Below are 27713 nucleotides of genomic sequence, written 5' to 3'. Positions count from 1 at the left end.
GCCGCCGCTACGGGTTGTCGTCTACGTTGTCGTCATCCTCGTCGACGAAGTCGCTAATGGTAGCTCGGCTCTTTGCGTTTCTCCCCTGTTTCCCCATGCGCGCCGTTCTCGTTTCACCGAAAGGGAGGGAGAAAGTTCCATGCTCTCGAAGCGTGCAGATTGACACTTTTTTCCCGATTCAAGAGCCATCGCGATTATTCAAATCGCGTCCCACGAGCCGAGTCGACCTCAGAGACGAGGCATCCTCGAACCTACCGACACGAGAATTCACCTCTCTCGTTATCGCGAAATCAATTCGGGCGTCTACGTTAATCGCGCACCGTCCCAACAGAGTAACGGTGTGTCTCGCGAATCCGCGACTCAATCGGTGAGGATCGACCCTCGGGAAGAATTTACGATCACCAGCAAACGACTCCTCGCGGCAGACGTCAAGGGATTATTAACGAGACTCCTTATTCAACGGCTACGTGGAAACAATTAGACTGAAGTCAACTTATTCGAGTCACTGGGTTATTTAGACATCCGAGCTTCTCTTCATATTTTATTTATCTAATGACGTACAGGAGTCAGTGGGAAACGTCATTTGAAATTGTCATCGAAGTAAAAAGAATTCGCGAGTAACTCGGGATCATTCCTAATTCCTAAAATAGCTGAATCACGCGGGTCGCAATTGCTACCCAATTAATTAGCCAGTACGGCAAGCGGGAAAAGTCAACGATACATGCCGAGAGATCTCCATTTTACAGCACAATAAACCGTATTATGCGCGAATGCTTGTCCCGTTCTCCTGATACGTACGGATATTCCCTCGCGTTATCTCGGTCTTTGTTCCCGGATGCAACGACGTAACGAATCAACCATGTGTAGAGCGTATAGAGCATTAGCGAGCTACGCGATAACATCGTCGCAGGGAAAAAGGATCGAGACGAAAGATACGGTCTACCCTGTGAAATATAGAAATGTACTTTATGGGCGTCGCGTAAAATTATGCGGATAAGTCGTTCCACGGCGATATCAACCGATCCCCGAACACCGAAACGTCGTCATCGGACTTCTCCCCCGCGACAGAGAAAACCGCTCGTAAAATATCCAGCTACGAAACTCCACGCGTTCGAGTCGCCGGCTACGAAGTGGAGTGGCTCGGTCACTGGTCAGACGACACTCGATAAGCCGTGTCGTCACGTGCTCCCGTCACGCGCGTCTCTCCACTTTTTACACCTTTTACAGTTCATTTCTGCAGATAAATTGACCAACTTTTTCGCTGACTATGTAACCTTAATCGCCACGTGCGAAAAGTATATGGAAAACGAGATGATGAAAAAGGTGGAAGATCGGTGGTATAAAGAGAAGTCTCGCCGTAGAAATGAAAAGTCAAAAACTCGGAGATAGTCGAGAGGAGGATATATGCATGTGTACACAGGGTACGGCCTCTCATTTATTCCGACTCTCTCCGTCCTCGTCCCTCCGCGACCGGCCGACCCGTTTATACCCCGACAAAGAGGGCAGGCGCGGTCTCAGCTAGAATACCGTCGATTTCGCGAAATTCTTCGGAAAAATCTCCATAATTTCGGGAATTGCCTTTTGATGTTCGAGATGAAAGAGCCCGCGACCGGGAGTGAGTGGTCTTCCGAACCGTTTCTCCGCCTATTTCTCTACAACTTCGGCTCGCCTTTTCACTCGTCCATCCAATTCCCTTACCCCGGTCGCGAAGAGACGGGATAGGCGATCGAACCGAGTCTCCTCGACGATATTTCTCGTTTGCCGAAGCGAACATTTTTTCCTGACCACGCATTAGTCAGCGAGATGTACAGTATTAAAACGCAGGAAACAGATGCGTGCGAGCCTGAGTGTTCGTCGAAGCTTCCGCGGCAGCTTTTTGTGAAAAATAATCAGCAAAAGGGTAACTAACGTCTGTAGCTGGGAGCGTAACGAATTCGCCTTGGCCGGGGGGTACAGAGAAATAGGAATCTGGGGGAGGGAAAGAAGAAGCACCGAGCGGCATTGTCGCAGACGAAACTAGTAGCGGGCGCGTAAACTCGACAGAAGAAAATAACAAAGGGGAACAGTACAATGCGTATCGGGAGCTTTCAGAAGAGAACGCAAACGCGCACAAGGCCGGCACCGTTGCTCTCGCGTATTTGCAACTAGTCGGTACAAATAGTTTCAACGATTCTGCCACCGACACACAGCTCGCTCGAATTAGCGAACTAAGTACTCGTTCTAGACTCTTTCATCGTTGGTCTCGATCTCGTCTACCAAAGTATTCACGACGTTGGTCAATCGTGAACGTTTCACGTTATTTTTGTCAAGGGTCACGAGTCCTCTGAACCTCCTTTATTCTGCAGGAATTTTCTCGCTCGTCGGTGGTAGTGTGGGAAAACCGACAGATTCGCCGATATTGTTTGTACAATGAAACGGCGAAACGAACCGCCCAGGAGCTCGTGACCATAACAAACAGGGTGCGGGTGGGCTGAGAGACAGAGGGAAGGGGGCGAATGTTTGTGAACGGTCGCGAATTGCCGCGGCATCCCGCCTTGGCTTAATTTTGCCCTGAGCCCCTTGGTGGTAGTTATTCGAGTGCCATGCCGCCGCCGCCGCGGCGACTGGCTGCGGCTCGTGCCGGGACAGTTGAATCGCTCCCGGGGATTCGCCATCTTTTGTCTTAGCACAATGCCGGCCGAAGCACAAAAGTGACTAAGTGCCCGTAATACTCGCCATTATATGCCTCCTACACGGCACTCTTCTCCGTGTAACTCTCATCTACATTTTCCGTCCAAGTTTTCGCTCCTCTCTGTCCCTTTCGCCTATTTTCTTCGAAACCGGTCCTGCTTTTCGAGCGATAGACGCTTCCTTCTACCATTTCGAGATTCATGCGTTCTTTCATGGACCGGTTCCCACGAAAAGCGAAATCAATTACGCAGAACGTCGTGCATCCACTATTATCTTATTCGCGGGACCTTTAATGCATTCGTTTAAATCTCAGTTTTTCTCCGATCGTCGATCGCTGATCGATCACCGTACGCTTGACGACGTTACATCGGCCATAATGTATGACCGGTCGTTTTTCGTTGAGCAGGGTTAGTTAGCAGCCGCGGTGGCAATTTGTAAGGCAGTGGAAATTCGCTGGAAAATTGATACGACCGCTGCGTGTAACGTTCCTCAACGCATGACGTATAGCCAACATCTGGAGGCAACGCGCAACAATGCGCAGCAACGATCATTTGAAATTCGACTCGCCGCCGGGTATTATCGCGTTCGGTTAAAACGCGAACGGTAATCGTCATCGATTCTCCGTTAGCGATGCTCTTTTAACGTCTCCTTAAACGTCTCTTAAGTCTCCCAGTAATGGTCAGATCGCTTCGCTGTTTCGACCGAGTCAGCGGTTGAATCTTTACGGAAACACCGATAACGAAGTTTCTCGTTGATGCACGAGAGAGAGAGACGAATCATCTGCCGCCTGTGTCGCGTCTTCCTATTATCTGATCTTACGACTCGCGAGCATTTCTCGACCAAGCTGCCGTGACGCACGCTGTAGATTATATAGGTAACTACGGCGGTAAGAAGAGCCGAAATTTCTTCGTGTCGCGGTTGAAAGTTTTTCCATCGGCCGTTGGAAATGTATTCGAGACTCGTCCCGTCCGAGTTCGGTTAACTCGGGCCAAATGCGCGACATTCGGTCTTGCCGGCGTGCAGTTCTTTTTAAACTCCACCGTTCCGGGCTATTTTTTCCCTCGCCCCGTTTGGCTTTTGCGTCACGTCATTTAATTTCCGGAGTCGAACTCGAAAGTTATTGGGTTGTACGTGCCCGTCTCAATTAGGTCTTCTCCTTCAGAGGCGGCTTAAATTGTTTCTCCCATTATGCGAAGAGACGAACTTTTATTCTCCAAGATATGAGTCACCGTAGGTAGCTTTTTCTTTGGAGACACTTCCGCCCGTTAACCATTACCGCGGAAGCGATTTTAACGCGATCGTTCCGCCTTTAATCGGATAATCCAGTCGCGATGCGACGCAGGACGGCGAGCAGAGTCAACCCGGCGGCGAACTATGCGGGGGCGATCTTAGTTAGGGGAAACTTTCGCGAGGAAACGTTTCCAACTTTTAATCCGTACGGTGGTTGCGCTTTCGCTCGTCTTCGCGTTAACTTTAAGCTGCGTTTAGACCGGGCGAGCGAATTTCAGCGCAAACGAGCACCGTTGATCGTTGGCCTGGCGTTTTTACTCCGGTCGGTTTGCTAAGCGCGTCCTTCTAATTCGCGTTCCCGATGAATATACATCGCGGAATGAACTCGATTCGTCAAAGTGAAGAAATGGAGGGAGCCGTTCTCGCGTGGAAAATGGATCCAGAGATTGTTCGAACTTCCCGTCCCGAGGCTACTTTCCATCGAACGAGGATGCGGGACAGCTTCCGAAAGAGATAAACGGAAGCGGAAGCAGGGTTGGAAGCGAAAGAGAGGAGAAAGTAGGCGGTAAGCGGTCGATTAGAGGAGCGTCTGATCAGGCCTATTAATCTTCGATCTGTCCGATACTGTACCATGAATTATGCATCGCCCGGGCAGACGCATTGATTTCTCGGCCAGACGGGGAAATATTATTCGAATAATTCAAAGTAATGAGTCGAGAGCGAGTCGTTCTTCCGACTCGTCCGGTTTGATCCCGGTTCGCTCACCCCCGTACTCCATCTTTCATATTGAATAATTGTTTAACCCTGTTACCATGTAATCTAATTCTTATTTCGATGTCTCGCGTGATAAGTCTAAAAATACCGGAACAACCTTGGAGCGAAAGTCGCTCGAAGAAGAATTATATATAGCGACTCCGTCGGGCTCGATGCTCATATAAAGCTGGCTTTAATGAAATCGATAAATGATGAGTTATTTCCGATGCCATTTCTTATTAGTCTGGCGTTACATAAAGGAAGAGGGAGGACGAGAGGGAAGGGGTCAGAATAAATCGGAGGAAGAAGCTCCGCGTATCGGATATCGTCGATAAATCGAGACCCGTGGGGTTTCCAGGAGATTAACGGAGAAGTTTGTCGCGGCGAGAACACTTTTCTCTAATTCGATGGGAAGTTCCCTCGGACCGAGCGGGCCCTGGTCGACTTCCGGCGCGGTTCGTCTGATCTTGGTCAGCCGATTCATCCCGGAGATCGGCGCGAAACTTCGGTAACGATTATTCCGGCCTCGTTTTCGTGGCTCACCTTCCACGCTCCGTTTCCACTCAAACCCATCCATCCGTCTGTCCGGTTTCCTACCTCGCGCATACGTCTTCCCAACGACATTTCACCCCCTATTTCCATAAATATTTTTAACCGCAAGACAAACGGCTCCCGATCTTCCCGGTCAAAATTCGCTTCGACAAATATACCGCGTCCTGCACGTTGAATTTTATTTGATCTTCACGGGTAACGAATAAATTCTTAATTAATGTTACTCAAATCGTCCAGTGCGAGAGAAGAAATATCGTGCAGTTTTATCAATTCTAGATCGCAAGATGCGAGGAGCACTGTTAAATGGAAAGACAATGTAAATGCAATGGAAGTCTAAGTAACACGATATTGACCTGTGACCTTATATGCAAGTGACTTTTATCGAAATGGGTATCTATTTAAATGCCTGTCATCGCTTGAACTAAAACACCCGAATCGGTATTATACAGGGTGGGCCGGAAATCGTAGTACAACTGGGCAGGGAATAATTCTACGTTAAAAAAAAGGAAAATATTGAAATGTTCGTGTTTCGATACATTATTTCATCGAATCTATCCACAACCGACCGTATAATTTACAATTTTTCGAGCGAGACGGTCACCAATTTAAAACGCTCGTCAGATCTTTTGACGGGCAATAAGTACTCGAGTCATGAGCAGCATCGTACGTAGTAATTTATGAAAGGAACAGCGAGACTGTTTATCGTGGAAACGTTTAAAAAATTACGGGGAACGACGTCGAGCGCGTACGTTTCCTCCGGTCCAGTTATCCCTGTGAAACCAGGTCCCAGAGGTAGTAGGGACTAAAGCCGGCACGAGATGCTTCGTGCATTCAGTGCGAGAGCGTGTGTTTTAACCCCGAGAAATACAAATTCCCGTTCTTTCGCAACGTCTGCCGCGAGGTTGTACGACGCGACGTCCGTAGTTCTTTGGCGCGTGAAATTCGTTATGCAGGTTAAGCTCCCGGTTGACGACCCGCCAGCGAATTCCCGAAATTCCGACGAGGACGAGGATTTTTTCTCGTTCTGAACGACGACTCCACGGAACGATAACAAGGGATAACTGTTTTCTCCAAATGGAGCCATTCTCGAAGATCAATCCGTATCTCGAGGAGCGTTCGACATTTCCTTCGTTTTCGAGATTTTCCTTGCTCGTTCACGACGGAACTCCGTTATCGATACACTCCACTTCGCCCGGATATTTCGATATCTGCGCACTTTTCCTTTCGCCGGTCCCATTGTTAAAGGAAACGATACTGCCGATACGCTTTTCCTCCGGTGCGTCGCGTTCGCCAAGATAAATACGCCGTGTCTTGTTTCTCCCGGTGATACTGGCGCGTAACAACGAGAGACGTCTAGAGCAGTGGCATTAAATCTCGTTCCTACGGAGGCGTTCATCCGAGTTTTGTCTGCAGGGCAGAGAGAGAGAGAGAGAGAGAGAGAGAGAGAAGGGGGAGGATGGATCAGACCGACTGTATGTTCTCTCCTGGGTTCTCGTGTCCTGGTTCCATGCTCCATCTCGCTTTCGCGACTTTGCCTGTCTGCTTTTCCATAATATCGGGAAACGATGCTCGAGAGTCGACCAGCACGGGTAATCTCGTATCCGAACTTTCGCGACGAGGGCGCGAAACATAACTCGTTAGAGAGAGGGACCGTGGCGAGCGAGCCAGGACGGGAAACGAGGACGAACACGGATAAGAGGGAAGAGCAGACACACGAAAAGGTTATACGCGTACACTAGCGTGGGCGGATCATGTTGGGGTTAATGACGAGAGAAGTGAAGGATACACGAAAGTGTTCAAATATATTGAAACTAATACCCTGTTTTTCACGTACAAACGTTGTATGCAGTCATGTTTGTATATCATTTTAAATACCCACGTATCGTCCGTCTGTACTTCCACGGTTGAACAGTGAAGCGAAGTTTAAATAATATATCACGCGAAGGAAAGTAGAAAGCGAACGCGCTTAGCGCGAGTTAATTCGAGGGGTTTAATAAACAAGCCGCGAGTCGCGCGGAAAAGGGAAACGAAAAAAAGCGGAAGGAACGCTGCGGTGCCGCTATGGGGGTCGGAACGCGTCCAGACGAGCGGGAGTGGAATCACGCGGGGCGACGACGTCGCGCACAAAGGGAAAGGGAAACTCGGGATTGCGCGACGGAAGGAGAGGGGAGGAACGGCAGTAGTCCGCAAATCATTTGCATAATTGATTAAAGACTCGTGGCGGTCGAGTAGGCAGCGGGTACACTATACGCGTCCGTGTATAGCCGGGGCGTCCCTGGAAACTTGTTCGCCGCGTATAAGCCATTAAGAGGAAGGCGGCGGCGCGGCTTTGCGAGAACTCTCTCACCCTCGAGAGTCAAGGGTGGAACGTCTTGGTTCTTAATCGCGTCGAAAACGGGATACGATAAATCTTAGCCGCAGGTAACGTGTGTAAGTGGTCGCTAACGGATTAAAGTAGCTTCGCGCCAGCGTCGATAGACCATCGCCCGTTGAATTTCGTTTAATCGCGACACTAATTCTCGTACGTTTCTCTCCCACCGGTGTAATTAACGGATTCGCTGAACTCCCGATTCGGTTCCCGAAATATCTCTCTCTCTCTCTCTCTCTCTCTCTCTCTCTCTCTCTCTCTCTCTCTCTCTCTCTCTCTCTCTCTCTCTCTCCCTCGGTTAAACGCGTTGTACGTAAATGGATCGAGCGTATCAGCTCAGGAACGTCCAGGCCGCTCGTTTTCCCGCGTACTTTCCACGGCGACTAAACGCCGGAAGGGACGGCTCCGGTGAAGAGAAGCCGCTTAATCTTCTTGTCGCCGTGCACCTCGGAATCTCTCGGGCTCGCGCCGGAAGATCCGACGCGGCGGTCCTCTGTTTATTCCAGTACCCGGTTCAACGAGCGACCCCGCAAAAAGACTTTATTTCTCATACTTTCTTGCCCGCCGGCTAGATTAATATACCTCCGCTCTACGTGTTTCCCTCCCCGGGAGATAAAAACCTGTCCCAGGCGGACGTCGCCACTCCTTTTTTGCGCGCGCAGAGAGCGAGAGAATTTTTTGGTTTTCCGAGTAGCTCGCGTCTCTGTCTCCCAGCCGGCACGGTTCGTTGATTTTTCGATACTTCGTAAAGGCACGGGCACGGTCGACCTTGCACGTTTACCGAGCCGTCGGAGACGATCGAGAACGAGAGAGACGTGGGGCCGTAGCTACGTGCGGGAAACGTGCTAGGAAATATGTATGCGCGGGCCTGATACCACGGCGCATACAAGATGTGCCGCGATAAAAAGTGCATTTTCGGCCTCCCAGAGGATCGCGCCACTCCGTTCCGTTCCGTTCCGTTCTGTTTCGTTTCGTTCCCGTCCCTCGCTTTACCGTTAATTTTTATTCCCCAGCCCCTCTGTTCCGTCTTTCTCCTCGTCCTCTCTCTTCGTTACCGATCGATGCCGGCCGTGTATAACTAGGTGAGTGCGGGAGGATCGAGAAATCCGGTCCGAGAGAAAACGAAGACTCGTCTCGCCTTTCGTTGTAGGGAATCGGCCACTTGTTGACAATTCGCAGCCAGATTGGCACGACCATAAATTAACACCTCGCGACAGGGGTGGACCAATTAATCGGGAGAGCCAGGTGGGAATCGTGCTCGATAGGTCGCCCGCGCGCGCGCACGCTCGGTTTGGATCGTAAATCAAGCAGGAAGTAGCAGCCGGGGAACGCAACAAACGACCATAGGTTCCCGACCCTCCTTCCTTCTTCGAGTCTGTCATTGCTCGTCGACGAAACGAGCGAACTTACTTGTTGCCTCATAACTAGTTCCCCTACCCACTTTTCTACCTATGTCGCGAGCGACATGACGGAACGCAACGCGTTCCTCCAACTTCTCCGAGAGAGCGTACTTACGGAAGAACATAAAACTAGTATAGTGGTTCTTAACCCACGGTCCGAATTCGTACGACCGCAGTAAAGTATATTCAATAAGACTCCCTGCACCCGCGTTCGCGGACCCCGCGACTCGTTGTCGATCATCCGGTCGCACAAGACGTTGTAAGAATATGAATTTACTTTAAGAATCCTTTGACTTTATTGGTATTTTAGTACTCGCTTGTGCTGCCTCATCTTGATTATGCTTCTATCATCTGGTCGCCCCGGCTTGCAGTGCATCGTATTTCTCTGGAACGCATTCAGCACAAATTTTTACGATATTTATCTTTGCTAACCAATTATTCTTTACGGTTTATTTATCACAACTACAGTTACATCATGCTTAAATTCAATATAATTTCGCTTGAGGACAAAAGGACTATCCGATATAATAAATTGTCAAGTTTGGAGAACGGCAATGCGTTTCTGCCTTTCGTTCGAAAAGAGTTTTATGGGTCTTTATTTCATGGCTCGTTACGCGGTCACTAATGTAATCTAATTGTACTCGTACCACGATCTTTTAATTAGATTTCGTTGTGCGTTTGGAAATTCGCGAACGAGCATATACGTGCGTTTAAAGAGATCGAGGGCAATGAATACCTTTCTGTCTCTCGACTGAATTTGATACGTTTTTATGGATTTAAATTGTTCTACGACGGATGCCGTTCCTCTTTCGTGGAACAGCATGGATTCGGGCCATCGAGCTAACAGGGAGTAGATCAGTCGGGAGTAGTACGCCGTTGAACGTGGGGGAGCGAGAAAAACAGAGCCTCGAATACCTGTGCAAACACGAATCGATTCCGTCGGAGGAGTTGAGCTCGAGCGTACATACACGAGGAGTCGTAAAATTCGCAAACGACTCAGTCCCCCGATTACTCGTCGTCGAACGGGACAAAAGTGTTCCAACTCCTCGAACCGATCTACTTAAAATACCGTCCACGATTATTCGTTTGATCAGTAATAAATGAAATAATCCTAATGGTTTTTATGCCAAACGTGAAATCCGGTCGTCGAGTACGAACGGTACGTTCGATACGATGGAAATGTGTCAAACGTTAAATTCGGCACGACGTGAAAACGTTTTTCATGGCGAGTAAAATGATCGCGGATACGTTTCGAGGATGGCTACCATCGCTCGTCGAATGAAAAACATCTCAGGGAGAGCTCGGGAAAAAGAAATATGGTATCGCCGAATCCAGCGAGACTGGTCTGGGTAACCTTAATTATTTTCCCTTCCCGGGCGCTATCCGAGCGCGGCTCGGCTCTGGAGGAGTCCGCACCCAGAGCTCCCAAGAAAATTACAGGCAGCCTCGATAAATATTAACTCCGTGGCCCGGAAAGGTCGTGAAAGCTACACCCTCGAGTTCGGTCTCTGGTCGTCCCTTCGCCCACCGTCTGCTCGCCCCTTCTCCGACAGGTTACGTTTCAGACGGTCAGGTTGCTCGAGGTGGTGCAACAGGGGCTCGAGAGACGGGGGACGCGAGAACGGTGCGGTGTGCCGTCGAGGGTGGCGTGCAAAAAGGGATAGAAGAGAGAAGCGGAGGGACACAGGGGGCTGCCGGTGCGACGAGCTGGAAAGGATGGTCGATACTATCTTTCAGCAGACGCGGAAGATTCCTATTTATTCGGGTTAAGTAGCGCGAGCTTCTACATACGGACGACCGTTTCCATTTGCGAAAGTTTGTCGATGAACCGAAGGCTAGAGGAATTGATCCACGGCCCGAAGACTTCCGGGCTAGACCGGAATTCCCGTTGTTCGATTGCCTTGTAAAGGGTGTGCGGTTCTCGTTACACGGCCAGCGCGTCGCATTAACGTTTCGCGTCATTTAGCGCGCGCACCCCTCGTCTACGAGGGTTAACGCGGACCACCGCGTATGGATTCTCGCATGGGACAGAGCTTGAAACTTCGTTTCACGTTCCTTCCGCACGATTTATGAAGCCGCGAAGAACTTTTTCACGCGTCGCTAAATCACTCGTTTTATGTTAATATTATTTTTATCCGTTGACCGTTTTCCAACGGGAGTCAGCCGAGGATAAATGGAGGGATGAATTATTCATCTTCGAGATAAGCGCGATTCTAACGAAGAACGCGTCTGATTCTCCGACGCGACGTCATTTCGGTGGAATACGGAGCGGGACCGCCAGTGAGAAAGACGTACACGGTCATCCATGAGTCTCGGCACATCGTAGAAAACGTATAACGATCAATCGTACGTAAGAATACGAATGAACAAATGAGAACTGTCAGATTTTATGAATACTCATTTTCCATTGGAACTTTTGCACGAAAATTTAATAATTATTTGTTGTAATTTATTTTTCGATCGAGACAATCGTTAATCATTAACTTGTAACGTTTGTCGAAGTTTTGATAGACGATATAGAAGTGTCTCGAGACTCGTGAACGTGAGTGTGATCGTATACAATTTTGTTGGTCCCTCTATCTGGAACTGGTATTTGGATGGACGTAATTTCCGAGCGTCCGTCCCACGAAATCCTGAGGTCCAGCCGAACTCTCGTCGATCGTTTATCGCGCGCCCGGTCGATTAATGAACGGGATAATCGATTTACGCCAATCTCGTAGAAGCCGTTCTGCCTGAGGGGCCAAAGTACAACGTCTTTGATGGCGTAACCGCAAATCGTTGGATCGGCCATATGCGCGCGGTTTTCCAGCGAAAACAATTTCGCTGTCTTCTCAATCCGATGCAGACCACAATGGAATTTATCGTCCTATAACCTACGAACCGGGGGATTTGTACCGCAACTGTTTTCAAAGGAGTACCGCAACGAGCGCAAAGGGAGGATTTCCATCCCCGCCAGGAACATTCGTTTCTCCGATTCCTGGCCCGCCTTCTCCCGTGGACGTTCGCAACGATTTTATCGGGACACGTCCGTCCCACGATAAACGCATCACCGAGCGTCACGGAACGGAGGCGATCCACTGACACGGAATTGTACGTCCACGTTACACGCTGATACAACGAGCCGTTCTTTACCTCCATCCTTTTTGTACACTGATCCTGTTGTCAACCCGTTTCACTCTTCTAAATTTTATCGCTGCAACGAATAAAGGCTCGGAATTAACTTCCGGATATAGAATCAATAGAGAAATCAAATATTGCGGCGCAGTATAAGAAAGAACAGTCGGCTCCTATAGTAATCAGTGAGCGAAATAATTAATCGATTAGCCCTGAAGTGCTCGAGATAGAAGAAAATTGTATACGACATTTTTCTAGCATTACCTACAACTTTTATTGGAAGAATTTTTCGAAATTTTAAGAAAAAAGATTTCATTTTTCCGAGATTTTATTCCCTTCCAGATTCCCGAGTACCCCTTTATATTTCGCGAAATTTCCGTTTTTAGCAAATACTTGTTTACCTCTTGCTGCTAGCGAAAAATATTTCAAACAGAAGTTGTTGCTACCGTCAAAAGCTACGAGTTTCGTATGAAACATTTTTTCTATCGTCAATAGTTAACGATTATTTTACAATAAACTGTTTTTTCATTTTTTGTAAAATACTCGTTAACTATTGACGTTAACGAAAAATGTTTGAGAAAAGTTGTAGCTCCAGTTGCCAGATACAAAATATTAAATTGGGGTGTCGATATCAAATGACAATCCGCGCGTTCAGACTTTCGTCAACAAAAATACGACGGAAAAAACGATGTCGCGAAGATGCCGCAACTTTTGTAGACAACAACCGGTGGCTTTGATCCGCGGCGCGAGCTCCCCTCGACTACTTGCTCGGTTACCAATTATCGTTATCGTTACCGTAACGAACGAAATTGGCTGTTGCGTCAGTTTCAGTTTACCGAACAAAGCGGAGCGAAGTGGAGGAGAACGCGAGAGCGGAGGGCCTAGAATATAGAGGACGGCAGGGAAAAAGAAACGATTATCCCGTTAGGGAGAAATTTTTATGCCGGCGCGGCGCGCAGCATTCGTAGGAAAAGCATAACGGCCGCGAGAGATCCCGCAGTGGGTAGAGAGTAGAGAACACGTTTTTCTTTCTCCGTTTCCCAGAGAAACGACTCCTCTCGCCCCGTCGACGAATCGCCCGGGGAAGAGAACGGGTGGAAAGTTAATTTCCCCTCTTTTTTCCATTTGCGAAGATTTCCCCGCGGCACGCGTTTACAAACGACCGAGCTTATTATCGCCTTTAAAGTGCCCCCTCGAATCCATTCGCGCACATCGGCTTTCAAGAGATACCGGAACACCAGAATAATTGTTTCGGTTCTATCGGTCCCCCTGCCTCCTCGTTTGCCACCAATGTTTGAACTGCCGAACGATTAATCGATTTATATTTTCAAATGCGTGACCCGTCTCGACCCTTGACAAATACTCATCGCCTCGAATCCTTGACGTCAAACGGGACTTGTGTCCTTTTCCCTGACTTTACAAAAATTGAAAGTCCTTGTTCAATTATTTTCAATCCGCCGGAAAGAGCACGAGCCACGGTGTTCGGAAATGGGACACGTTCCTGGACTCGTGAATACTAATAACAATCAGAGTGGCATTAACTGTTGTTTCGTATCGATCGTTACCGTTGCGGGAAGTCTGGCCCGCAATGGGGATCGGATATTAATAATTAGTGAACAGGACATTGTACAATTAAAAAACGAGCGAAGAATAGACGAACGATAAAACGAGCTGCTAAAATCGGTTAGTACTTCAGCAGTCTTTAAGTAATTGATTCGGAGCATTGTTCGAGAAGGAGGAGCAATGGCGATTAATTAATCAGACAATCGAGCAGAGACTGTTGTAAAACAAAACGAATTGTCCTTTCAACACAGAAGTTCTTGTTACATTCGAATTATTGACCGCCTGCACAGACATAAATTTAATTGATTTTAAATTTTTACATAATGTATGTACATGAACATGAATTACGTTGTTCGACAATTTCGAGTTGAACGAGAGTAAAGTTCGGTTCCGGTTCGGATTCAGCGTCGAAAGCCAAAGATCGGATCTCGACGCAGCATGGGCCGTTACAATCCCGTGTCACACGGCTTTTCGATCGCGGTGGTGGTAGTGCCGCGTGTATTTCGCACCTGCACCGTTCGTAGCGCGCACGCGCCCAGGTAGACACGACCTACCGGCGCACGGACCTAAACTGGCGCGACGTCGAGCTTTCGTAGTCGGCATCGGCCATCCGCGACGCGAGCTTTCCTCTTCGAGACCCTCGACCTTCGCTCTGTGTCTCACCGCGAAACTCTGATGCGAGCGTCGACTCGCATTAGAAACGGTACAAGCGAGAAGTCAGAGATTTCACGGCTCAAACATTCGAATTTCGCGGTTTTATTTGAAATCAACTGAGATTCCCGATACGTCGGTCTCGTTTTTAAGTCGAGTGCTTGGAATTTCGTCCGCTTCTCCTGTTCGACGTCGTCCGGCTCGGAGGAACGTGCGCGACCGATGAATCGGAAGTAGCCTTTCGTGAAGCAGCCGCTGTGTCGGCGGCGCCGCGGTAAGCCGCTCTTAATCCCGATCGAATATCGCTGCTAACTCCTCTCTCTACCGGCCGCTTCACCGTGAGAAGTTTGAAATTCGATTAAGGGGGAATCTCGAGCGATCGAGGGATCACTGGGAAGTTAATCGTACGCAAGGACATTGATATACTAGTTGCAACGGGATGTGCGTCGATCCCGTCGTTCGACAGAGGAAATTTCGAGTGATCGATGCGAATTAATAATACAGTGTCGAAACGCGTCGCATCGTAGATCGATCGCGTTACTGTACGGCGCAGCTATTAGATTCTGTAAACCGTGAAATGTGAAAGCTTTTTGCTCTGTATCAATTCCGTCGTACAGAGACTCTGATTCGGACGGGGATCACGATTATCGATTCTCCCATTAAAAGAATTCGGGCCGCGTCGATGCAATTATATCAACATATAAACAAGCGGACCCCCGTTGCCGCTCCACCCCTTCTTTGAATGGATCCGAAAGGGAATAGTCTCGGTCAAATCAATACGCATTCGCGTTATACAGTCGGAAACACGGCGAAGGGGTTCGAGGGAGGAAGCGGGGGAACATGGAAAAGTGGAGAGGAAGAGAGAATTTTGAATCGTGTGCGTGCGTGCGTGTGTGTGTCCACCTGGACATCGCCCGCGCACGTGTCATCGGGAGAAAAACAAAGGGTCGGTCGCGGGTACGGTCGACGGGGCGGTATCGTCGAGTAAACACCGACTGGCCTATGGTTAATAATTTCGGTCACCGCTCGTCTACATAGTTGACCTCGAGATTCCAGCAATCAGTGTACGTTGACCCTCTGTGGGAATCGTCTCTACCTCGCCCTCTCTCTTTCTCTCCGTTCGCGTTTCGTGACGATCTCGATTAAAAAAAAAAATCCCAGGGTATTTATACTCGTACGTATTCGCGTGTTCTTCGGTCACCGCACCAAGAACCGTTGCTGCTTTTTCGCTCGCTGTTCTTACTTCGTTTCGTTATTCCGAATTTCTAATCGATTCACGTGTACAGAACACGCGTGCCAGGACACACGTGCACGATTTCCCAGCTCGAAAGAAGGCGGCGAGGCTCGGAGCTTTGGGCGAGATTGCAACAAGTTGCATTTAAAAGCCGGTACTCCCCGTTACTACACCGGTGTACTTTCTTTTTTCTCGCTCCCCCGTTCGCGCCTTTCCTTCTCGCGCTTCTCCACCCGATCTTTTCTCTGTCCCTCTCGTTCGCACCGCAGGCTACGGGATACCGAGTCGAACTTCCGTCGTTGAATCGCCTTGTTCGCGAAACTCGGTCGAAACGAATCGCGTACATATACAAAAAAAAAAAGTGTTGTACGTCAGTACGTGGGGTTCGGTGAATTCGGTCGGGGATATCTTCAAGTCTTATTTTTCGTCGACGTAGCGATCGTCGTCGGAGATCCGTGAGAAAATTACCCGCCCTCTTAGACGGGCCCTGTCTCGGTGCCAAACTGTCTGGGGGTAAACGCTATCGGAACGGGAAATCGGATGACGCGGCGCTGCTCAAAAATCGCGGAAACCGGCGGACGAAATCGTCGACGCGAAGTATTTAACGAGTTTCGAGACGGGAATCGAAATTTCCGGCGATTGCGCGATCAGCGATTCTCCACGGACAGTGTTGTGTGACACGTGTGTGCGTTTGCGTTTAGATCGTAGCGAGCAGGGAGCAGGACAACCAGGAACCGGACAAACGAACCCGATGAGATGGATCTTACGCTGTTCTTGATCGCCGTGCTTCTCGGACAAGAAGGTGAGTTTATTTTCAATCATAAACGCTTTGGTAACGTGCTTAAGTACCGTCAGAATCTCAAGTGACCGTAGATAGAAAAGAACATGTTTCTAAACTTCTGGTATTGGCCTGGTTATATTTATATGCTCGATCGAATCAGTAAACGTCACTCGCGGAAATTATGCAGATCGAAATGAGCTTTAGTCGATCAAATTCTATTGCCGCAAGGATGAGAAGCAAGTATTTACGAATTGTAGTCTTTTGGCAATATTCTAATTGTGAACCAGAGATCTTTTTGAGGGAAATATTTTCAGCGTCAAGTCATCCGCTTTGCGTTTTCGAGAATGCAGCTCGCTTAATTCAAGAATAGCCGTTTCGTTCTCGTCACCGATACCTTCCGGCTGAATAATCTTCAACCCCTAAGAGAGACTAAAAATACCGAGGACCCCAAGAAGGACCGGTGACGCAAACGCTGACTCTCGTTTCGGGGTACCGCCGCGGTTTTTAAAATAGCACTCTTTCTAATTACGTTCCACCGTTTCTTCCACGTTATCGCGACAAGAGATACGAAACAGAAAGAGGAACAGAGAGAACGGGTTGAATTTACGACGTTCCAGTAAAAGCCTTCGCGAAGCGAAAAATTAAACGGTAAATTGCCTCCACTCGGCGAGATGTTCGTCGATTCTGTTCGCACTGAACTTTCATCGATGGCCAATTACACTCCCGATTATGATTTTTAACCAGCCGTTAAAGGGTTGAGAAGTCTCCAGCGCCTGAGCGCTCGTCGAGTAGATCCATCTCGAAACTGCGATCGGGGCCGGGATGATCGTTAAGATTTAAAGGTAATAAGGAGGGAGAGCGGAAGCGGGCGTCTTCCAGATGAGGTCGAGGGTATCAGGGTATTTCGCCGACTGTACGTACGAGAATGGGAATTCGAATATGAAATTTTCAAACGGTAAACTCCGCAGGTAAGACTATCCGGGGAGAATGGATTAACATAAATAAATAAAACATGCTTTCGAGAGCGGTGCGAACTTGGAGAACGCGTCGCATCGCCGTGTTGAGACAGAAAATCGACGAGCTAATTGCGGAGGATATATACACACAGCAGGAGAGAAACTCGGTCGGCTGCTCGCGTTCATAAATTATCGGTATTATGCCGAACAGACGCGTCGCGGTTCCTCTCGTTTATCAATACCCGGGGTGGTGGTTCCGCGTTATAACCGGGCCCGCCTGTCCACCGACGCGATACTACGTCGCTTTTATAATGGGACAATATTAACTGCAAATATTTCTCTATCGGTTCATTTGTGGTAGCGGCCGCACGCAGCCATATTAATCGCAACGTCTATGATTTTTTATTTTGCGGTTCTTCGAATCCTATTGGTTAAACGTGATCGCTCGTGCTCGAGTTCGCGCTCGTTCATTGGCCGAATCGAAGGCTGAAAGAAAAGCTGCCAGGCCGGAATTTGGTCTTTGAACTTCTGATAAAAAAAAAAAAAAAACGATAATTCGACGCGCGATTGTTTTAAACGGATCAACGGGGTTCAGCTTCCGTCGTTACGAAACGGGTCGCGTGTGTAACTCGTCGATCGATATTTGTGGTGCGACAAAAATATGAAAAACGACATCGTCGAAGTTTGGCGCGACGCGACGGGATGGAACAGGACGGGACGGAACGGGACGGGACGGGAAACGAAAAAGTGATTGACGCGCGTAACGAAGACAAATTATAAAGAGGAACGACGGTTGTAGAGAGTCGTTCGTTCGATGGAAAGATGACAAATCGAAAGACGACGTTGCGTATCGGAGTGGATAAGCAAATCGAAAACGCGCTTGGAACGAGCGGTCGGTGAGTCGACGGTTGTACGTATTGCCCGCTCGGTCGCGAATTCGCTCCCCTAGAGCCACCCCACCTGATGAAGATAAAACGGGATAATTATAGAGCCTATCGGGGATCGTGGCGCGGCTAAATTTCGTCGAGACACGCGAGATCGTCGGAAGGGGGGGGGGGACGGCAATAAAGGGAGAAACTAGGCTCGAGCGAAAAAAGGGAGAACCGATGAGGGAATAAACTTGACACCCAGGAAAGTAAAAAAAAAAGAACGGTTAGAACGGAGGCGCGGGCGCGGAGAGAAGGAGATTGCCGAGAACAGGATGTCATTAATTTTTCATACGGACTTGGCACATCTGCGTTCGTTCGGGACTGCTCCGCAACCCTGCTAATTATTTCTGGCTCATCATTTTTCCTACTCGCTGCCCGCCCGCGCGTCTCTATCACGTCCTCTCCCGCGGTTTCCCTTCCCTCGATGGGACAGAAACCGAGCCAGTACTCCCTTTTGATAAATGCTTCGCAGTATCGTCTTCTCCGAGTCGTCGTCGTCTCATTTTCCATTGGAAATGGAGATGCGCGCTTATTGACGGGTCGTTATTTCCCAAGAGTATCGTAATTGACCGTCTACGGGCTTCCGCGTCTCTTGTTGGCCCGACAATTCTTCGGAAAACGTCGTTTCTTTCGCCGATCTGGGACCGGAAAGCAACTTCCTCGTACAAGACAAAATTCCCACGTTGTTTCCTTGGATCAGACCGCTATACGAGTTTTCCTCGAACTGTCCGCATTTATTATCACGAATGCTCCGAGCGCGTTCCAGGTTAGAAACGAACGGAGGAAGCAAAAACCGTGGACAAAATTTGCAGGCGAAGTCTAATTATTTCTGGCCGATCTCTCTCAAACGTTTCACAGGCTCGCAACCGCGAACACTTATTGGCTACACGCACACCGAGTAGTGAGCTCTAATAACTTCCACCCTGCTGCCTTTCCTTCCCTTACGCTCGAGTTTTTGCCCCCTTTCTCTTTCGTAGCTCTCGGTCGTTTCGCTCGCTGTTCCGAGAAAGGCACCTACTCGAGGAAGTGCGATTTCAGCGCTTTTCAACCTGTACTTGGACCTCCTCGAACCGGAAGCGAGAAATGTCCGCAGTGACTCGGAGCGAGTCCGTTCCTTCCAGATTTCCTTTCTCGCCTTTACAGCAACTCAGAAGTTCTTTGCGGAGCCAAGATCGGTGAACGAAACAAATCGTTATGCATCGCGTACAGGCGGTCGTGCAACGTAACAAACGCACTGTCGCGTATGATAATCACCATCGTGTGTTGAACACTCATTTAATAAAACGGGTTGCACTTCCGAGAAGCGACGGAGGGACGTGTTCGTTGATCCGAAACGCGACTTCGATTCGCGCGATTTCCTTTCGTTCACGGTTGCCATTAGTTCCCTGTCGCCGTAGATTACCGTTCGACCCGTTAATTACGCGGCCAGGCAACGCGGGGGAGGGGAGAGGGGTAGAGAGAGAGAGAGAGTAAAAAGGAAGATGCATTTCAGCCAGGGATAGGGAGTTGCATATTTTATATCCTCGATTACTTAGCCAGAACGGCGAGGGCTGGCGTTACTTTTTTATCACCGTTCCGTAATTCAGCTTCCTTTCTACTCGAACGCGTCGTTCTCCAATAAACCGTTTTCACCGCGTCGAAGCAACGGCGGCAGTGGAAAACGGAAAAATTGTCCAGCCGCTGTTTCTGCGACCGTTTCTCCTTGCTTAAAGGTTATTTTTCATTTCGACCTCGGCCATTGTCCTGGAAACACGCGTAATTAGTGAACGCGTACGCCGGGCTCCGATGCACCCTTTTGCGTAGCTGCACGCGTAATCGATATGGTGCCAATTTACCAACCGAATTCGAATAATTGACGGTTGCATTAAATATTCGCGTTGCAATCGCCGGTGGCCCGGCCGTGTGCGTGCCGTGAACGTTTTGGGGACGCGTTCGCGCGGTAGTAATGTCCAATTCGCGGGGGTTTAAACGAAATATCGCGGGCCACCGTTGTCACACGCGAAACGACGTTAACGCGAGTTAAAGTGACGAATTTAAACGGGTGTAATGGAATGCGAAATCGTTAGGAAAACTGTTGGTCCCGGCTGGTAAAACTGCATCCCCTCGTTCACGCGTGGATCGTAATTTGTCGAAAGAATTTCGCGGACCGACGAATCACCACGGAGTTATTGCGAGCCCTGCTGTCAGTGCTCTCGGGCAATTAGTAACTCGGGCTATTAGTAATAAGTTATTAATAGGTCAAAGAAACTATTGAACTTCCATCGGTTCGATTGAATACAAGTATAATATATCTGTGTTATCTATGAAACGTATCTGATCAGACTCGGCGCTTAATACTCTTTGAGATAGTGAACAGTTATGGAACGATCAAAGAATGCTCGTTTGCACGTGAATTTTACTGAATCGGTCGATTCGTTTAATCTAAGCGGAGCTTTATGAAAATGATGGGAACGGAAAGCGGAAGGATAACTGGAACAGATCGGTCGCGATACGATCGATCGATTCGATGGCCACCGAAAAGAACCGAGCCAGCAACAGCAGCAGCAGCAGCGGCGCGTACGGTGACACGATTTCCTATCGGGCAATTCTATCTCGTTGGCGATAAAAAACCGTTTTTATTCGCGACCGTCTTTCTCGCGTACGAATCATCGTCGGGTCCTAAAACGGCGCGCGACGGTCCGAGGCGCGAGTCACGTCTCGCTCGAACGCAGCGGCAAGATTTTTCTCATTAACGTTCCGCTAACGAGGGGTGACGCTAAAAGATCCGTCGACGAGTGGGTGTCTCTTTAACCCTTTCGCGGTTCGAAAATGCGCTTCCGGTACACCTAACAGGTTCGGTCTTAAGCCTCGACGAGGAGGTGGAGGATGTAATTAAAGAGAGGAGACGGGCGAAGCCCCGTGGTAGCCCGTTTTCGGTGTCGGGAACACCGTTGGGCCGACCGCGGCGACGACGCAGTCACAATTACGGCGAATAAAATTTAACGAAGTGTACCAGGGCACGGGGCACGTGTACGGCCGCGAACCGTCACGATTCGCGCACGCGCTTAATTAAGTTCACTCGTCGCCCCCTGCTAACTTGATCCGACGCGATCCAGGCCCGTCGAGGTATGTAAATCGAGTTCCCCGGCCAGTTCCTCTCGTTCTCTCGACCCACGGATCCTCTAATTTTCCACGCGCAGCTAGCCAGTAGCTACTGCAAAAAAGAAACCGAGAGATCGCCTCGGTATTCCCACCGCTGAGATCGGCCTTGGATCGTCGATGGAATCATTATAGAATACGGAAATATATTTGAACCTTTAACGAATTCAAACCCTCGTGAATATCCCTGGAAAACTCGCGCTGCAAGTAGGTTTGAATTACACACGTTTAAGCTTTTTGCCCCAGATAACTTGGCGTCACGTTAACCGACTCAGGACAGGCGATACGCTTTGATTTTTTCCTCGTTGCGACGCGACGCGTAAGCGGGGCTCGTTGTGCGACCAGCGAGTTCTCCGACAGAGATCGGCCGTAATTTTGTCCCGCAATTTAGAACGGAACGCAAACTCATTAAATCGTAACCGCTTCGTATTTTCCCCCCGGTTTGCGCAACGGCACTGCTTGTACATTTCTAATTAATTCGTCGGATTTTATTTGCCCGGCCGCGCGCGCTCCACTACTGTGCGCTGTGCGCGCGCGCGCGCGCCTTTTTTTCCCGCGGCATGAAAACGTCTGGAGGAAACTGAGTTTGATGAAAAAAAAAGGAGAGCAGAAGGACGAGAGGGGAGAGATGAAAAAACGGTGGTAGAGAAATTAGTCCGACGGATTATTTCCGTTCTATTCTCGAGAGCATTTACATTAGTCCGGGAAATTGGAAAAATGTTATCTCGCGCGCGGCCACCTACGAATTCTCTGCTTTTCCGTTTTCCCTCTTGAGAGAGGACGGACCAACGTGGAAACGTACTTACAAGGAAAATGGGTATCGAAAGGTCCGGTCAACCGAAGGTGGTCGATATGGAGGGGTGGAGGAGGAGCATTGAATTTTCCCAAATGGGTCGTGCCCGTTAAAGTACTTCCCGTGCAACAGATATCGGCGCGGGGGTCGGTGCCGCGGATGGCAAACGATGATAAAACAATTTTTGGCAATTCAATGGGAGGAAAAGCGCGGCGTGTGAAATCGCGCGTAGTCCGCGTCCCGCAGGGCCAGCCTTAATTCGGCTTAATTCGTCGATAAAACGATTGGTGCCGCCGCGCCACGCCGCACCACGTCGAATCGTTAACGCTCCGCTCCGGTGGCGTTCACGAATCGATTCCCCTTCGACCCCCTTTTTTCCATCGCGCGCCGTATGTGTCTACCGGTTGACGCGCCGCGCTTTTCCAAATGGTCCCCGCGTCGCCTCGTTAAGCGATTCCCTGCGAGTTCGAGCGTTTCGAGCTCTGGCCGTAAATTAAAAAAGACTTTCATACTCCGACCCTCCCTCTTCCTTCGTACGAACGATACATATCTCATTATTTATTTCGTTGCTCGAAATCTAGCAGAGCCGTAGTCCGGTTTATCGAGTCGATGATTAAACAGTATTTTACAGACGATGAAAGGTAATTTAACTTTTATTAGCTCGGCTGTGCACATTGAGAATGATTGCTTCCAGGCGGAAATGGCGGTAGAAATTTCTTTTTTACATGTCGCGTCGGCTCGTAACACGAGGATAGAGTGCCCCGCCGAGAAACGAACTCCGAGAGGCATTAGTATTTTTATATTTCCGGGATAATTAGGAATAATACTTTCATTGCTCGCGCTGCGATGAACTATACGCGAAAAGTAACTACACCCGGGACAGAAGGGGCGAGGGGCGCCGCATAAAACCGCATCGCGTATTACCCCAAACTCGTTCCTCTCACGGTCTTGTTTCCTGCCCCGTGATCCTCCTTTTTCACTCTTTTCGCTGCACCCGGCTATATTAGGATACGTGCAAATTTGAATGCACGACCGACAAATATACCTCCTTTATCACCGGCTGAAAGTTTATTTCGATGAATAGATAAGTTTAAAAGAGCGAATTCAGAGAATTTAGAGAATCTATAAAACCGTATCTGCAACAATTAATTAGTGTCAATCGAGGATGCCATCGACAGAAGAGTCATTTCGATCGAGAAAAAACTTTGGATCGACGATGTTCAAACGTTTCATACGACTACTGCACACTCAGTGATCCGGGAGCAGTACGAGCATAACGTTGGTTTTACTGTTTTTCTTGCATTTATGAACGTCAGTGTACCCATTACACGGCTGTTTTTGCTGGAAACGTTTACCGAAAAGTGCAAACACGTTCAGGACTTTAATTGCTCGGCGAACGTCACCGGTACAAGAGGACGTTGGGGGGATTCATCGGTCGGCTTTGACCGCCTTAAATCATGATTCGGTCAATAAAAATTATCCCTGCAACGCTGTTCTTCGCGGTCCGCCGATTCGCCGTCACGCCGACGAATTCCTTCGGGCGAGAAAGGAATCGTTTCTCTACTCGCTCGTTCGTCATCGGGACGCCTTTAAACTTTGAAAAGACGCATCGTCGACGAACAATAGGACGTCGCGTCGCGTCGCGTCGTCGCATCCCCCTCGACGAACTTCCTATCGAACGAAAGACCCGGACTCCTCTCTCGCGCTCCTTCTTCCCCCCCCCCCCTGGCTCGGGTCCAAAGCGATTTCGAATTCCGCGTCGAACGCGTCCGAGTCTGAGTCCATCGCAAGATCGAACCATACGTTCTACACGCTTTACTTCCCGTAATTCGTTCGATACCGTTTCTTCTTCTCCCACCTTTCCTCGACACTCGATTATCCTATCCTGTTTGGAAAATTAATCTGCATCGACTGTACACACCATTACAGATTCATACGTCATACGAAATTAAAATAGGTACGAGGTTAGTCAAGCATAAAGAGTGAAGGTAACGTTTTAATTATTAAACTCGAATTCGATCGACCGTCTATATTTGGTGATCCACACACACAGACGCAGACGTACAGAAATGAGAGGTTCGGTACGATTCCGTTGCAACGGGCCAGCCACCGTGGCCGTATAAATAACTATTTCGAGACGTCAGTGCACACGTATATCCGCGAAAACCGAGAGAAAGTCGGTCGGTTTCCGTACACGGGAAACACGATCCACTAAATGGAAATTTCTGCACGACGTACGTAATCGGCAACTAGCAACGTGGCTGCCCATCGTCGGCTCTCATTAAACATTCAAATACGTCGCTCGGTTGTACACCCAGCCGTCTGCGACCCTTTTCTCTCGCGACACTTACGACCAAGGGACGTGCAGTGGACAAAAAACACGTGCGAAACGTCGATCTAAGAATTTCAAGCAATTAACACGTCCGTTTCACTTTCATTTCAACAGAGTATAAAACGTAATTAATGCACGAGCATAATTGATATTAAACGAAGCCCTTCAGGATTCCGTTAAAGCTTGACGGTGTAATTATCAATTTAACCATTTGTGCAATGGCTAATAGAAGCCAATTAAAGTTCGAATTGAACATTGTAAATTGATTCCGTCCGATAGAAAGAAGTCTTGTTTTTCTCATTAACGAATTCGTTTCGTTATATCACAACTGGTCGAACTCGTTTCTGTTCACAAACGAGGGGTCCACTATTTGCATTGCGCTTTTCACTCACTCTCTCTTTCTCTCTCGCTCTCTCTCCCTCTCCCCCTCTCTTCGTTACTTTATCATGGAACTCGTTCAGTTTCGGCGCGGCGAACTTAACGCGAAACACATCCACGCCGGTCGTTCGTCTACGTTCCTCTGTGCTCGCACGAAGGTTACGCTATTATCGTATCATTGTAAATGGAAGGGTTATGTGTACTGAGCCAGACCCGTAGCACCCCTTCGGGGAACATCGAGGGCGGCGCGGAAACTAACTCGGCGAGAGGGAGTCCGGCTCGTTCCGACGCCGTGAGCCACTCCATAAATATCGAATGATTGATTCTAATTGCGTCTCGCCATGCTCGCCTCTTCTTTTCCCGCCCACGCGCGTGGTCCCGTTCATCGGGAGATTGCGGGATACGGTATCGAGTTCGCGACTAAACTTTTCGCATCTTCCCTCTGTTTCGACGAACAACGAGAAAAGTTTCCAATACCCCGTACCCTCTATTCCCGTTCATCCCCCGTCGCGTGCTCTATTCTTATCCGAGTTTCCTAATCGCACGAAAATTTCGATTGAGATCCTGATCCGGATTTGTCGGGGTTTTGTGCCACCCGCTTACACAACGTATTCTAGGAATTCCTCATCTATTAAGAATCCAGCAACGAATTCGTTACGCGCGCGAATTGCGATCACATAAATCATTCGCGTTATTCGACGGCGCGAGCACTGACCCAGTTCGACCCCAATATTGATTCGTGTCGGATATTCGCACTTCATTTACTTACTAGTTTCTACGCGAAAAGCCCGTGAATCGTGACGAAGGGCCTCGTTCGCGAGTCCTTTCGTCGTTCATAATTAATCGCAGACCTGGCCACTTGGCTCCCTCGTGCTCCGCGAAAGTCGCGATTGAACGGGAACGAGAGAGGCCCGTTCTCTCGATTTCGAGTGCCGTCTGAACCGTTTTCCGCCCCAAAAAAGAGTATTCGCGATGACGACGCGTGTGTACACGATAATTAATATTAATGGCGCGTGCGTTTCAGCTGAGTCAGCCGACAAAGAGCGTATAGATCGCTGCTCTTTTCGTTTTCACTCCCCCGTCCCCGAACCGGCGTCGCGTTGCCGCGAGTAATCGATGAAAAACCGGTCGTCCCGTACGTAGTTCTTCCGTTTCCTCTACCCCGAAGCGCGGAAACGACCAGGGGAATCACCCTACGATTTCCACGCGGTTTTTACGCGGCTGTCCGCCCGGCGAGCGTCCGAGGGGAAAATGTGCCTCGATAGCATTACGCGATAGCCCTTTCGACGTACACTACTCACTGGTCGTTCCCGTTTCGATCCGAATGACAATTATAATTGACCGTATTCGAAATCACTGAATTCGATCAAGACCGGAATTGTTTGTTTTTGCGAAACGCTCGCGTGCATTTTAGGCAGTTCTCCCTTTCTTTTAGTGTGTTTCTTTATTTTTGCTTCGCCGCGTGAAGGGTGACGCCGGTCACGCCATAACCCGGAAGCCGCCCTTTCTATATCTGCTTCCGCGGACGGGGAAGGGCCCGGCGAGGCTCGTAAAGACAAAAATCGGGCTCTTATCGTCCGGATAAATTTATCGCCCACGACCTTTACGTAGGTACACGCTGGGAGGGCGGAGGGTACACGCGGCTTGCCACTCGGACGAAAGATAGGGAACCACAGGGCGGGAGTGGCGGCTTTTATATCGTACCGAATTGTCCGGCCCCGGGGCTAGCACATTCCGTGTTCGCCACTTATTTCTCGACAGCGCTGAACTCGCACGCATATCCAGTCGCACGCCATGCTTTAACAAATTGCCATCGATCTAACGGAGGACGAGATCATTTCAACCCCCCGTCCCCGTTCGATTTTCCTAAGGATAATTAACCGCGCAGCTTGATTTTTGTGTCGTTTCGTCGTAATCAATCGTATCGTCGGACGTCCGAGCTAAGGATTTTAACTGCGCAATTGCTGCGACATGAGATTGCCGTACACTGCTCTTGATGCAATTTATTATCTTGACATGTGGACAGATTTACGGATCTGATGTTTCAGAAAATTGCATCGGAGGTTAGGGCTCACGGCTGGGGGTGTTTTTATCGCCGCGAGTACACCTGTTACGAGCGTCTGCACAGTTTACGTAGGTGTTCGCGATCGTTAACCCGCGCGGATCGTTCGGGGTAACATCGAGACGTATAAAACGACGTCGGATGGGTCCGCAATCTCACGAACGGGTCGACGAATTTCATCGAAAGACGTACGCGCCGCGGATAAATCGGGAACGATGGGTTTAGTCGTAATCGTATAATGGAAACGTTAATGTCGAGTGACGGTTGCGCGGTCGCGTGAAACTCATCCGAAACGCGATAATACAGAGACGGACGGATGGGGTAGGAGGGACCGCTTTTACCTTTCCGTGTCTCCGGCCTACCCCTTTGAAGGAGCGCTTTAATTCGCGATAAGTACGTAAGGGGGAATTTAACCGGTGCGGTGGCGTGACCAGATACGAGCTCTGACCGCCTTGGCTGGCTGCCTTTGGCCGGACAGCAGACCTATATAGGACGAGATAACGACTCCTCGGACGTCCGTCTCGAGCAACGCTCTCTTTATTGGGCAAACAACTTCGATCGGTCTCTCGCGTTTTGACCCTCCTCGCGAAGTAACGCGATACTCGCACCACCCGAATTATTTTCGCACGGCAAACGACGTCTTCTTACTGGATCTCGCGAATCCACGGAACGAAATTGTCGCCAAACAATTTTGTAAAATCGTTGCCCGGCTCATTCCATTTTACACATTTTCCATTGTCACAATGGCGCATTGACACGGGTGATCGCTTTCAAAACCGCGGTGTCGTTGTTCCCGCGGGTCGGACCAA

The 27713-nt window shown here is 49.2% G+C and overlaps 1 protein-coding gene across 3 annotated transcripts in view; it reads left to right on the top strand.

Moving 5' to 3' along the window:
• The first annotated feature begins 14255 nt into the window (after positions 1-14255).
• Positions 14256-27713, top strand: part of LOC108627695 (uncharacterized) — a 35054-nt gene continuing 21596 nt past the window's right edge. For 2 of the 3 annotated variants that reach the window (XM_026816033.1, XM_018029067.2), the window contains exons 1-2: positions 14256-14575; positions 16237-16337. In XM_026816033.1, the coding sequence (XP_026671834.1) occupies positions 16292-16337 (46 nt within the window). In that variant the 5' untranslated portion in view covers positions 14256-14575; positions 16237-16291. The other variant, XM_026816034.1, reaches the window with a different exon arrangement.

The sequence above is a fragment of the Ceratina calcarata genome, unplaced genomic scaffold, assembly GCF_001652005.2.
Source record: "Ceratina calcarata isolate Rehan_Ccalc_2016 unplaced genomic scaffold, ASM165200v1 scaffold48.2, whole genome shotgun sequence".
In the NCBI taxonomy this organism is placed as follows: Eukaryota; Metazoa; Arthropoda; class Insecta; order Hymenoptera; family Apidae; genus Ceratina; species Ceratina calcarata.
Note: the sequence above shows the minus strand (reverse complement) of the source record. Positions and strands in the feature narration are given on the sequence as shown.